The following is a 13,537-nucleotide window of genomic DNA, read 5'->3' as shown; positions in this document are numbered from 1 at the left end:
CTCTAATGACCGTCTTCCCTAGTGCCACAAGATCCATCCACACACCATTATTATACTAACTAGATAGATAGATAGATAGATAGATAGATAGATAGATAGATACTTTATTTATCCCCTAGGGGAAATTCATGTATTCATGTACGAGCCTATATAGCAACAGAAGTTGCTGTTATGAATGTAACTATTAAATGAAAGCCCTTTACACTGCTATACAGCTAAGTCAAGTCAGCTTACTGAAATCAAACTATTCCTCTGTTTTATTTGGGACCTCCTGCAGTTCTCCAGACCACACATTATATCTGACCAACGTACAACCAAAAGCCATAAAAGCTTCCAGTGATAAAATGTATAATTTTGGTAGTTGACTGTAGCGCCCAGTGCTTAAGTCACTGAGCCTGTCAAATGCCAGAAATTTATTTCTAACTTGACAGTGACCTACTGTAGATGTTGCCAGAAGTGTCAATAGAGATGTGAAGTCCTGCCACTACGTACTATGAGCCATGTCTAAATTTAAGTTTCCTAAAGTAGTTACTATGAGGATGTAGAAATGGCATTTTATGCTTTCTGCTCACTTTGCACTTTGTCATCTGACTAAATTCTCTCAAATCTTGCAGCACTTTGAATTTAATCCAAGCTGGAGAAAGAGATCACATGGTCCCAGTTTGAACATTTCTACAATGATTACTTTGAAATTGCCTCTCTGGAATTGTTTTCAAATATACTGTATATAGGTTTATTTCTTGTTGACTTGTGGATCAAAAAACTCAACAATTTGTCAACCACTTTTTACTACTTAAATACACCAGGATCCCTACAATAAGACAGAAAGATATGGTGAAGTTATGGATGCCATTCAACCCAAGAACAAAAGAAGATCATGATAAAAAGTTGTTGTTGTTGAAATATTTTTGAGCATAAAGAGTCAGCAAAAAGCGGTGTGACCACCACGCTTAACTCTGTTGCCACCGCACCATGTGATACATTCCTGATCTTGAGCCTATGCATTCCAAACAAGGGAGGGATTTCATTGATTAATAGTACAACATAGAAACCACACACACAACCACATAGATAGACACACAAACACACACACACACACATGCACACACACAGACATAAACACATACACAGAAATACTCACGGAGCCACAGGGAGCCGAGGAACAGCAGCAGGATTAAGATAGCTGCAGCAGCCTTGCTCTTTACACCCATACTGAAGTCCAGTTTTGGGGTCTGCCAGTGTCTCTGTGTTCTTAGTCTGTGTCTTTTATCTTTTAATTCCTCTGTGTCTCACATGAGTCCTTGTCCCCTTGCACTGGCTGTCACCACAATTACTCTCTACCAGACCCTTGCCTCTGACCCCCCCTCCCCCCACCCCCTGTCCTCTCAAATCTTTCATACAACTCCCCAAAACATCCAGTGAAGAAATCTGTCCACCATTGTACCTAAAAGAGCTTGAATTAATGTTTAACTCTGTTTTACAACTGCTGCTTTCCCTTGTCACGCTATTACAACTCAGCCTGTTGTTGCTGTTTCTTTTTTGTTTTTCTCTGACTTTCTTTGGTTCACGTCCTCCTTCTACCCTGCCTTTGTTTCTAACTAACTGATTCTGGAGCTGCCGGTCTCTTGTTGTGTTGCTCAATATGAAGGTCCAGAGATCAAATCAAGTCCAGCCCCTGGCTGATAAAGCAGAGCCCACGTAGCTTGTCCGCCAGTAACCCCTTTCCTCCAGATTCATCTTGTATGTATGCACTATATTCCTGGCCAGCTTGAGTAAACGCCTGCTCCCTCTCCTCTCCTCTCCTCCCACCACCACCCTTTGTCGTCACTCCTCTCTCTCTCTCTCTCTTGCTCTCTCTCTACTCAATCACACACATCTTTACACCACCACCACCACCACACCGCCACAACCGCCACATATTACAACAGCACAGACACACATTCCTGAAAACATACTGGTTTAAATAAAAGTATGACGTGAAACATAGGTGTCTCGGGACACTCTCTCAGTGTAAACAGAATGTTTTCCCTATATTTATCTAACTATCTATCTTACTGTGTTAAAGCCATGACAACCTCGGGTAAACCTCTGTATTGATTCATCTGTGGGACAACAAAATCTCCTTTTAGTGGCTGAACACGAGAGATGTAATACCAAATCCATGTTTGTCAATGAATAACAAAGTCTAACCAAGCTTATCCTAGCTGACACAGCAATGCGAACAAAGAAAGTCCATTCATGATATGACAAAGATGTCTGTTGCTCTGCAAAAACATATTGGGAGCAAACAAAAATGAATCTATTTAGGAAAAAATATACTTAAAAAATTAAATTTCCTTTCCCTTGTGACCATATCTGCCACAAAAGGTCATTAACATTTTATAATATATCATTTTAGATTTTTAGTTAGTTAGTTATTAGTTATTTATTAATTCAATTCAATTTCTGAAGTCTAAAGTCTGAGATATGTCAGTAAAACAGGAGGAGTGACGTGGTGCGTGAAGGGTGTTCCCATGATTATCACCTCTGGTAGTGATAATCATGGGAGACTAAGTGATTGGTCCCTATCAGTGGATTTGCTGCTCCTGCTGCTGCTGTGGGGGGAGGTGAACAGACATTGAACTCCACACTCGAGCCAAACCACATGTGTGCTCATGAAGAGAGACTTAACAATGGTATTTTTCAGCAGAGGAGCGGGAAAAAAGTGAAAGCAGGGGCATTCATTACTTGGCTGGGAGGGGCCGGTCATGGGGCTTTTATTCTGTGCAACCAATGGATGATCCTGTCTGGAATAGGCAGCAACGGACAAGGAGAGACTGAATCCCTGTGAAAACATGTGACCCTTTCAGAAAACCTGAACTGTTTCACTCCACACAGTTAGTGCTCTCAAATGAAATGTTCTCATGCAATAACAAACATTTCCAAATTATTACAATTCTCAAAGTTTTATGTTTGTCTGTGGCGAATAGCAGTCTACTGCTGAACCTTAAAGCTAGACTAAAACACATGGTGTGAACTCACACTGTGTGAATATGTTTATGTGTGGGGGTTCAGGAGAGCAGGAAAGAGGATTTTTGTCACTGTCAAATACCACCACACTGGATTTTCCACTGTGCACTAAAGTGAAACACATCTGGAGACTAGAAGCATTTATCCACAGTATATAATCCAGTTTGGTCATTCGTTAAAAGATGTTAATAGGTTTCAACAAAGGTGTAAAGTTCAAATTTACATATAACAAACATCATCAGCCAGATGAATGACAATAATGTTGGCATTCAAAAAGCAAATGTTTTGTGAAAAAACAGTGCCGTTGTTGATTCTCGTGGGTGTGACCCCTTATGGTTTGTTGCCTTAGGTATAATCCTGGTCTGAAGTTGCAACTTTCCATTTGCAACAAGCATTCAAAAAGTCATGTAAATCCACTGGAGGTTTAATATACATTTAAAGACTGACATGGCTTTAACTGTTGCATACACAACAGACACTGCCTATTCAAAAACTGTTTTCACTGCACTGTTGTCCAACCGCATTAACTCCACCATGATTTGAACCCCCTGCTTCACTGAATGTGGCTATATTTATAACACCAGTTATATATTTTTTTTTAAAAAACAGTTACACACGCCTGTCTGACATTTTGCACTGACTGGCCTCCACGGCAATTATTTTACAAAGTTGCTGAATATAATTGGGTGGAGTTGAGACAAAATTCTTGGTTTCACTTGAATAGAAGAAGCAAGAAAAGCAAACACTGGATTGCACTCAGACTGGTTGTAGTGGGGGAAATGTAAACAACCCAAACTGAACATTGCTGGAAGGTTCCCTTATTTTAAAATGTCCAAAAAAATAATCTTGCCCCTCTGATCTTTAATTTGCCATGCTATAAACTAAATAATAATAATAAAAAAAAAAACATATTGTTTTGATAAAGCTGTATACTGCAGCTATGCTCTGTGAACTTGGGTTAGAAGCTGGACAGACCCAGCCCTTCTTCTGTCCCTGAGCGCCAACTTAGTGTGAGACACATAATCTGCCTTCTGGAGGCTCTAGTTACCTTAAAGAAGCTCATCTCTGTTTCCCTAACTGTATATTTAGAAGTACATCACATACTGTGCAACTCACATGGCACATTCCAAAAATCAGTCTGTTGCCCTTGACACTGCAGAGCGACACTACTTATATTACTCACAGTACTAATTATAATAGCTAATTTAGTCTCTGGATTTGAAATGAGTAAAATGTCTTGACAGTCTGGTTTGGAGTTTTTGAAGTTACCTTTACAGCATGATCTGTTGGAAATAAAAAAAAGGTCAGATGATTATGATGCAGATCTGAGTGTCTGCCTCCATGGTTTTATAGGTTTTATGTGTAATGTCTGTCTCCAGCCCTTTAACCCCACCGCGCTGAAGTCTGCAGACACTCCCTCATTGCTAGGGTCCTGCTGTTGAAGTAAAGCTCTGCAGTTTGTATTAACACCGTGAACACATAGCAGTGGCAGAGCAGGTCTGCGTAGCCTGTCACCTGTTCACCTCACTGCACCCATGGGTATATGAATCCTGCTTCACACACACACACACACACACACACACACACACACACACACACACACACACACACCACACACACGGACACGCACATGCACCCACACATACACACATTTTTTCTACACAAATATCTGAATGGAATATGAGTGGCTTCACCACAGATAGTTGTCATCTAATGATCATGATGATGATTATTGTGGGTGACCAGAGTGTGACTTGTGTCCTGGTTTAGTGCTTCCCAGCTGCTGTGTAACCTGAGCCATGGACAGCGACAGCCGGGGTGGGCGACAGTCAGGGGGTTTGATGGGGGGGATTTAGGGCTCTTCCTCTCTGTATTTACTCTCCCTCTCTCTCGCTCTCTCTCTCTCTCTCTCTCTCTCTCTCTCAAACTTTAAATTTAAAAATAGTGCAGTGTTGGGCAGTGGAGGGCTCTTGGAACATGATGGCAGCGCGTAGTTTTTGGAAATTTTTTGGAATTGTAACTATTCTCTGGGGTTTAATGGTTCAGGGTAAGTGGCGCAGTTGCAAACTTTTGGCACATCCTCATTGACTTGCTGGCTGCCTTCTTATCTATTGAAACAATCTTCTGCCTGTCATGTGCAGTCAGAAAAGACAACCAGCTCTAAAACACTTTTTACATTAATGCGAGAGGAAACTTTCCATACTCTTGACCTCCCAAAAATATCTAAAAACTTCTACACACATGTTGTTATAAATGATCAATTTGTTGTTTTTGTAGATGATATAAATTTTAATCCATTTTGGAAGCAGAAAAAGTGATTTTCCTTTTGTTGATAGCCTATCTGCAAGTATATATCTACAATATGTACTATATCTGCATGCTGTTGTAAAGTGTATAAAAACATAATTAATGTCTGAGTTGACTTTTTGTGCTCATCTGTACACTGGGCCATGCACTTTATTTATAGACTTACATTACTTTAAAATTTGGCATACAAGGGAAACAGTACACAGAGCACTTGGGTTTTGTCTCTGCTCATATACAGTGAAGTTCACTTTTATGCATAACTATTTATACTGATGTTGACAGGGATCATCTGTCCTGTAACCTATTGCATGATTCAGAGGTACTTTGAGTACAGTTAATGCAATTTATCAGATGGGCACAAAAACGTCTGTTAGCATCAAGCAGTGCAGAAGGTCATCTGTGCTTTATCACACAAGAAGCATTACTGGAGTGTGTAACAATCCAAATTTCAAAAAAGTAACACAGGTCTATAATAAAGTCCATAGTGTTTGGCATAGATACTATTCTGCAACACAAACAACAGGACAGAAAGGCAACAACTGCAGTGGAAGCAGAAGCGAAACTCTGGATATGATGGAGGTTTTATAAAAATGTGAATTGGGGGAGTTTAAATGATTCTGTAAATCCATTTTGTCAGTCAGGAGAGACAGATATGACATGTTGCTCTCAACAGTTGTGGGTCCATCTCCTAGGAAGAGGTCACCACGATAGATAAAAAGAATTCTCAGGGACAAGGTACTGGCATGGGTAAGATTCATCCTGAAATGTAGACTCTTGATATTATTGGTCTGACATGCTTAAAATGCCTTACGTCTCAAATATCACTTGGAGTTTGAGACCAGTGCTGCTGATGTCCATTTTCAAACACTGCTCACCTTCCCTGATAAAACATACGGTACATTAAGATTGTCAAACTGCCCAAACCTCTTATGGAACAATGCAGGCTGTTCTAGACAAGCTTTTTACACTCTTACAGATAACTGACATTATCACTGTCAGATACAGACTTGAGATAAACTTGAGCTGAAGCTGTTGTCAGCCATTTGGTCTCTATACACATGGAGCAACAGCTGGACTCATTCAGTCAAACCCCTTCACTTCCTCCTTCTTCACTCTTCATCAAGTTATGATGATCAGAACGTGATGTACTGGAGTGCAGCTGACAGATGATAAGGCTTACATGCTGGGCTTATCTTCAGCTAAAAAGGATGCTTCCTGGAAAATGTACCAGATACCTTCTTCCTCTTCCCAGATCACAATGAAATCCCTTAAATTACTTTTCATATTTAAAATGCTCCTATAGTGTGCATTGGATAGTGGGTCACAGTCATCTGGGGTGAGCTTGGCTTGCCTTTACCTCAGTCAAACAGCAATGTTGTAATGTTTACCTGTGTGGCCATGTTGTTCTGACATATTAGACTGCTTGCCTTCGTGTTACCTTAAAGGGCCAGTTTAACCAAATCACAAAAAAAAAAACAGTGGTGCTATCTAGTGATGTAGATTTCATCTGGCAAAGTTTTGAGATATCATCTGCAGCCTCTTCCTCTAGTTACCCATCATCACTCTCCTGTCTCTCTCTCTGAGCAGGCTTAAGTATCAGCTGCAGGAAGTGACCAGGTCAAAGCACAGATGCCAAACATTTTCTGTACTTTGTATCCACATATTAATATAACTGATCCACATGAGTTGGCTGACTCAACTGCATTTATAAGTACATCAGACAGTGCTACTCACATGGCATGTTTGAAAAATCTGTTTCTTTCTCGGTCGCTGTAGAGTGACGCTACACTCAAACAATATTTCATTTGTTTGAATATCAATGTGAAAAATGTGTCCTTGCAACCATTCATCATGAACAGCCTGTTATCCAGCAGTATACTTCTTTTTTAGATGGATATAAAAATCTGTGAAGGCTGTAAGCTGTCATAATGTTTAAGTATATACTTATCACTGCCTACCACTAACAAACAGGAATATCAGAGCTTTACAGTGATTTTTCATAGTTTATTTTAATCGGCCATGCTGTCAACTTGGTGTCTCCATTTAAAAGAAAAAGAGACCTGTATATAAAATGTATTTATGCTTTCTAAACAACTCCTATAATCTTCCTTTTATGAAGAGGTGTTTTTGTTTTCCTCCATGATGAAACAGCAGAAAGTACTATGGATCTGTTTCCAAACTCAATGGGCTGCTGGCCCAGAGAGGTGCTAGAGCGTTACTGGAAATTGATAAAACACAAGGGAATTACACACATTACCTTGCATTTTCCCCTTTTTTAGTTTCACTGATTGTTGTTCACTCAGCCTTGTGTCAAGTGTAACATTTAACAATATTTAGTAATTCATAATTGCTTTGGGAAGTGAAACATCTCACCACTGTCATTACACTGCCCACTACACAAATTGTCTCATGGGAGAATTGCGATTACAGCTCAGAACTATGTGAAATATTTGTGTCTGACTGGACCAGACAGACCAAGGAACAGATCAATCACGGGTGATGGCATCTTTACCACTTTGTAGAATGTGTTACTATCACTTTTTTTTTTTTACCTAATAATGATATTGATGAATATTGTAGATGACCTGAGTGTGACTTATAGTCCCAGTTTGGAGTTTCCCAGCTGCTGTGTAATCTGATCTGTGAATAGTGACAGCTGGCAGGGAAGAGGCAAGGGGTCGGAAATAACCTCTGCCTTTCTTTCTCTTAGTCTCTCTTTTAGTTCATTCTGAAGTATAGCGTAGCCTAGGAGAGTAGTATAATGCTACCACTGATAATAAGTGCAGTTTTGAGCATGATTACTGGACTCCTGGCCAATCTTTATACTTTGGCTCATCTCTCTGACCTGTGGTTGTTGTCTTTCTCAACACTTGTGCACCTACACTGCAGAACATACATGTCATATTTACTATAAAATGTTCATGCATGCATTTCAAATTCCACAACAATCAAGGATGTATGTAGATCACAAAATATATTTGAAGACTGAAAACACAACAGTGTCTTGAGAAACAGTAACCTAAGGTAAACATTGTTCAAATATGTTCAGGTTGAAGTCATACAGTTGGTTATTGTTTACCATGCTGAGTATTTATCAGAAGGGTTTGTAAAATTAGGTAAAGTTTGATTGTCTTGGTTAGTTATTTTCAGATGATGTCACATGGTTTCAAGTCATCTTAAAACCGCCTCTTTTATGAGTTGTTATATTTAACCCGAGGAGAGACACATGGTGTTTGATGTTTAAACACACAGTATTTGTGCTTCTATACACACACAAAAAGCTTCATTTGCATCTGCATCACATTTTTCTACTTTTCTACTCTCAAAAGTGTCAGTGTTAAAATTATTTTAGAGTACTGATATGTGGGCTATAGATGCAACCTGACAAACCCAAACTGAACTGATATGTGTTTTAGGCTGATCAAAATCTTTCTACACTTCTCTAAATTCTTAGCCAAAAGTGTAACGATTAAGTTGTTACAAAATAACAAAGACACTGTGTAACTTTTGCTGAACACAGGGGCTACCAAACTGTCTGAATAATGTCAGCTGTACAGCAAATATCTACCTAAAGGTTAGCGATAGCTATAGCTAATATAATATTAGCTAACAATAGCAACAATAAGCTAATGTTTATAACAGACCAGCAACCCCCTGAGCAAGGATGTGTTTTTATTTATAAGACAACTAATGTTAGCAACACAGCATTATCCAGCTGAGTTTATTTTTAAAAAAAAGTATATTAACCACATGTTTGCACATAGTTTGCTATAGTTCAGATGTTTATCCCCCTCCCCTCATGAAATATTAATCAACCATAACACATATGTATATAAACTCACTCAATTTCTCATCTTTTTCTTCATGCAGTGCAGTGTAATGAGGAGTCAGAGCTGATCAGAGACTTGTTCAAAGACTACAACAAGAATATTCGTCCTGTTGTTCATCCTGAAGACAAGATGGACGTTCAGATCAAGCTGACCCTCACTAACCTAATCTCTCTGGTGAGAGCTTGCTCTTCCTACTTGTTGTAACAAAGCCTGGCAGCACATTAACATTAGCAGTATTTACCAATGGCTGCAAGGGATTACAACAATTCTATACAGCAAATACAATAGATTTTCAAAAAGGAGCAAAACCACAGGTTCACCATGATTCCCAGAGGACAATAGGATTTATTTTCATTCAGGGTTTTAGATGTGAGCACATGGCTCATGCCTGTTAGGTCACGAAGGTAAGGTGGCACTGTATGATAAACACAGATATCTCAAAAACTCATTGTATATCTTCATTTATACCACAGAATGAAAAGGAGGAGACTCTTACAACCAACGTGTGGATTGAGATTGTGAGTTTTCCCTCTCTTCACACTGTATGATTTTTTTTGTTTGTTTGTTTGTAAAAAATCATGGAAAGACTTTTGGTTGAAGGGCTCATTTTGCATACATTACTCCTCACTTATTCAGCCGTCTGTTGTGTTTCATTTTTAATGGCACTGGTGACCTTTCTCTCAAATGTCATCTACAGCAATGGAGTGATTATCGCCTTGCTTGGAACTCGTCTGAGTATTATGGCATAAATGTTATTCGTGTCCCATGCAACACTGTTTGGCTTCCTGACATTGTCCTTGAGAACAAGTAAGGCAGAAACAAAAAATTTTCCCCCACCTACAGTGTCATTATACTATTTGTTGGTTGTTTGGGTATAAAGTCTGGTGCCACTTCTTTCTGTTCTCCTCATTCTCTGCAGCATTGATGGAAAGTTTGATGTGGCCTACTATGCCAATGTGTTGATCGACAACACTGGTTGGATGTACTGGCTACCTCCTGCTATCTATCGCAGCACTTGTGCCATCGAGATCACCTACTTCCCATTCGATTATCAAAACTGCACACTAGCATTCAGGTGTGGTACAGTTATATTATCATTAAATAAATATACTATATGTATTGCATTTTATCCATTTGTTTCTATTTTACTCTACCCTCACTGCCACAACCCTAGATCCCAGACATACAGTGCCAATGAGGTTGACCTTATCTTGGCTTTTGACGAAACAGAAAAGACTATTGAATGGGTGGACATCGACCCAGAGGCTTTCACAGGTACAGGACATCCACACTCAATATTCCAAAATTCAAAACACACAGTTCCTCTCCAGCTTATTATGTTTTCACTGTTCAGAGAATGGTGAGTGGGCCATCGTCCATCGTCCAGCCAGGAAGATGATCAACAAACGGTATACCCCAGATGACCTGGAGTATCAGGAGATCATTTTCAATCTGATCATCCAAAGGAAGCCCCTGTTCTACATCATTAATATCATCCTGCCGTGCTCACTCATCTCCTCACTGGTCGTATTGGCCTACTTCCTACCTGCACAAGGTCAGCAAGGCCATTGTCTAAATCCCTGTGGCTGTTATTAAGTGCAGTAGATGTCTATGGTTTCAAATGGGTCAATATCACAAGGCTGTTTTAAAACACCAAGTCTCATATCATGTCACATAGAACAAAACAATCATTTATATTAGTTACTCTTATACTGGCCTTAAAAAAAGGACCAAAATTTAAAAGTGGCCATTTTATTGGCTTTGTTATACAAGCATTAAAATGGAGCTCACTTCAAGAGGCTCTAGGATCTATTTCAAAACTAAAATTAAATACATTCATTCAGAAAAAGTCTTAGCAAAATCTATAAGTGAAGTCAGATGTTATTATATTATGCTATGTTGCTGCTGCTGCGTTTCTACATATATATATATATATATATATATATAGTGCCTGAGCACATAAAATATACTCAGAGTATTTGGTGCCACAGCTGGTATGATTTTTTTTAATTTTTTTAAATCAGTGTGTCTACTGTCTCCTAAGTCTCTGTTGTCCCCTTTACAGCTGGGGGACAGAAGTTGACTGTGTCCATCTCTGTCTTGCTGGCTCAGACTGTTTTCCTCTTTCTTATTGCTCAGAAAGTCCCTGAGACATCTCTCTCTGTCCCTCTCATCGGCAAGTGAGTCAGTGTGTGTTCTCTGATGACCTCTGCAGATCTCTGCTGCTTTTCTTTTTTTTCTTCTTTTAATCCATAAAGTTTGATTCCCCTCTCCAACACAGATCTTGTCTAATTTTTTCCTCAGGTACCTGATCTTTGTCATGTGTGTCACTACTCTCATTGCTACTAATCAAATTGTGGTGCTGAACTTCTCCCTGCGCAGCCCCAGCACTCATACCATGTCCCATACCATCAAACATGTAAGTACGTCCTTTCCAGCTGAGTCAACTTTTACTATTCAAGAGTTTGTTGTTTTTTAATGTGACAATTACTGTTATCTTTTGTGTCTCCCGCAGCTGTTCCTAGAGATGGTACCTCGCTTCCTGGGCATGTCCCCACTGGTGGATGACAGTGAGGTGACAACAGAGGTAAACGGAATGCGGGAGCGGCGCCGCAGCTCCTTCGGCCTCATGCAGAGAGCTGAGGAATATGTAATGAAGCAACCTCGCAGTGAAATGATGTTTGACAAACAAAGAGAGAGGCATGGTCTCACACGATCGATTGGTAGGATGTCCATTTCTAAAACTATGAGCCTGCACAACAATGTTTGTCACCCATTCCAGCTCAAATACTTGCATGAATATTTCATAGAAATAGTTATTTCCCTGCCACCACAAAATGTAAATGCCCACAAGGTGTGCTTCAATGGAATTTATTGTGACTTTGTTAGAAGTTTTGTACTACACGAATGATTAGTAGAGACATATTAATTTTTGTATAAACATCATGATGCAGATGTTGTTTTGTGTGGGTATCCCTTACTTATTTGTGTATTACAGGCTAGTTGTGTATAGTTTAACACATTTTTTTGCCTTGTCACCATCAAAGATACCAGTGTCTGCCTCTGGAAATGCCGCAGTATACTGTTGTCTAAATGTCGGTGTCTCCTTACCCCCCAGTGGATAATATAGATGTCAGCAGCACAGCCAACCTGTACAAGAGTTTGGCCCAAGCTGCACCTGAGATCAAGCAATGTGTGGATGCCTGCAATTTCATTGCTGAGAGTACAAGACAGCAGAATAACATTGGATCTGTGAGTGTTACTGTAAACTTTATAATCAACATGACGTTTTGGATGAGTATATTGGTTACATATTTTCTGTTTCATATGTCTTTTAGGCTAACTGGTATTTTCATTATTTAACCTCTATTCACTCCCTTTCCAAATAAAGGAAATTGAAAGCTGGGTGCTGATTGGGAAGATGATTGACAAGGTGTGTTTCTGGGCTGCCATACTCCTCTTCATCATCGGCACAGTGGGGATCTTCCTCACAGGACACTTCAACCAGGTGCCAGAATTTCCATTTCCTGGCCAGAACAAAAAATTTATCAGTAGTTAAGAGAAAAAAAAATCCTTTTGCTCTGTTGAGACTTTTCCAAGGGTTGCTGTACCTCATGCTGTCTGTAATGCTAAGCAGTCTTGCTCATCGACTTGATTGAGAGTTAAGTCTGAGCAGGAAGGCTTTAATAACAGATGTTTAACACCAAATCTGTCTGTCTTCAAATATTAAAGTTCTTCATCTTAGTGTAAGTTCTTTGTTTGCATTAAAAGGACGAATCAAGTCCAGTTAAAAAGTGATGTTTTAAATCATCAGCAGCAGCAGCATCACAATCATCATCATCGTCATGAGAAACATATCAAGTACAATTGTTATTTGTCTCTTTTGCATTATAAAAGACTCAGTGTTGTGAGTTCAAGCAAGTTCACACTTCAGGTCACAGGTGTAGTTTAGGAAAATGCTGAAATCGATTCACAACCACATTTACTGCAGCATTGTTATGTATTCAATGGAGCCAAAGGCACTGTGTAGAACTGTACTCATAAACAGCAGTAAAGAAGGTTTCTTACCCATCTTTCATGGCCTTACAAGAATCATCTATGCACTACACTCTAAAACATATCTAGTCAAGCCTGGATAAGTTTTCCTGCATGTACTGTGTCCTATATGAAGAACATGTGCATGTAACTTGAGCCAGCCGGCTCTGAATCAAAGCCTTATTCTTCCTACTATGACTTATTTATTAGAAAGTCTTGTTAGAGGTAGATGGCTCAGAGGGATATTGTCTTGATATCATTGTGCCATGTTTTTTAAATAAATATTTTATTTTGTGCACCATGACTTATTTAATCAATTTATTACAAACTGTGTGTTCTGCGAAAAAACCCACATG

The 13,537-nt window shown here is 39.4% G+C and overlaps 2 protein-coding genes across 2 annotated transcripts in view; one reads left to right on the top strand and one right to left on the bottom strand.

Annotated features, from left to right (window-relative positions):
- LOC111234289 (ceramide-1-phosphate transfer protein-like) overlaps positions 1 to 1,327 on the bottom strand; it is a 4,392-nt gene extending 3,065 nt beyond the window's left edge. The window contains exon 1 of the mRNA XM_022762287.1: positions 1,142 to 1,327. Within this exon, the coding sequence (XP_022618008.1) occupies positions 1,142 to 1,211 (70 nt within the window). The 5' untranslated portion in view covers positions 1,212 to 1,327. The remainder of the gene's footprint in view (positions 1 to 1,141) is intronic.
- Positions 1,328 to 4,959: 3,632 nt separating this feature from the next.
- LOC111234314 (acetylcholine receptor subunit gamma-like) lies at positions 4,960 to 13,420 on the top strand. The gene is made up of 12 exons (XM_022762324.1): positions 4,960 to 5,056; positions 9,187 to 9,320; positions 9,620 to 9,664; positions 9,844 to 9,953; positions 10,066 to 10,221; positions 10,321 to 10,421; positions 10,501 to 10,701; positions 11,212 to 11,326; positions 11,451 to 11,565; positions 11,662 to 11,869; positions 12,265 to 12,398; positions 12,538 to 13,420. The coding sequence occupies exons 1-12, from the start codon at positions 4,987 to 4,989 to the stop codon at positions 12,703 to 12,705; spliced, it is 1,557 nt and encodes a 518-aa protein (XP_022618045.1). The 5' UTR covers positions 4,960 to 4,986; the 3' UTR covers positions 12,706 to 13,420.
- Positions 13,421 to 13,537: the final 117 nt, after the last annotated feature.

This window comes from Seriola dumerili, unplaced genomic scaffold (genome assembly GCF_002260705.1).
Source record: "Seriola dumerili isolate Sdu_G_001 unplaced genomic scaffold, Sdu_1.0 BDQW01000449.1, whole genome shotgun sequence".
NCBI classification, from domain to species: domain Eukaryota; kingdom Metazoa; phylum Chordata; class Actinopteri; order Carangiformes; family Carangidae; genus Seriola; species Seriola dumerili.
This window is presented reverse-complemented; position numbering and strand designations above follow the sequence as displayed.

What these genes read in the sequence shown, in the direction of transcription:
- LOC111234314 (XM_022762324.1), top strand. Translation starts at nt 4,987, where the DNA reads ATGATGGCAGCGCGTAGTTTTTGGAAATTTTTTGGAATTGTAACTATT. An exon ending in AACTGCACACTAGCATTCAG is followed by an intron (nt 10,222 to 10,320) that starts GTGTGGTACAGT and finishes CCACAACCCTAG; the next exon opens with ATCCCAGACATACAGTGCCA. An exon ending in TCTGTCCCTCTCATCGGCAA is followed by an intron (nt 11,327 to 11,450) that starts GTGAGTCAGTGT and finishes TTTTTTCCTCAG; the next exon opens with GTACCTGATCTTTGTCATGT.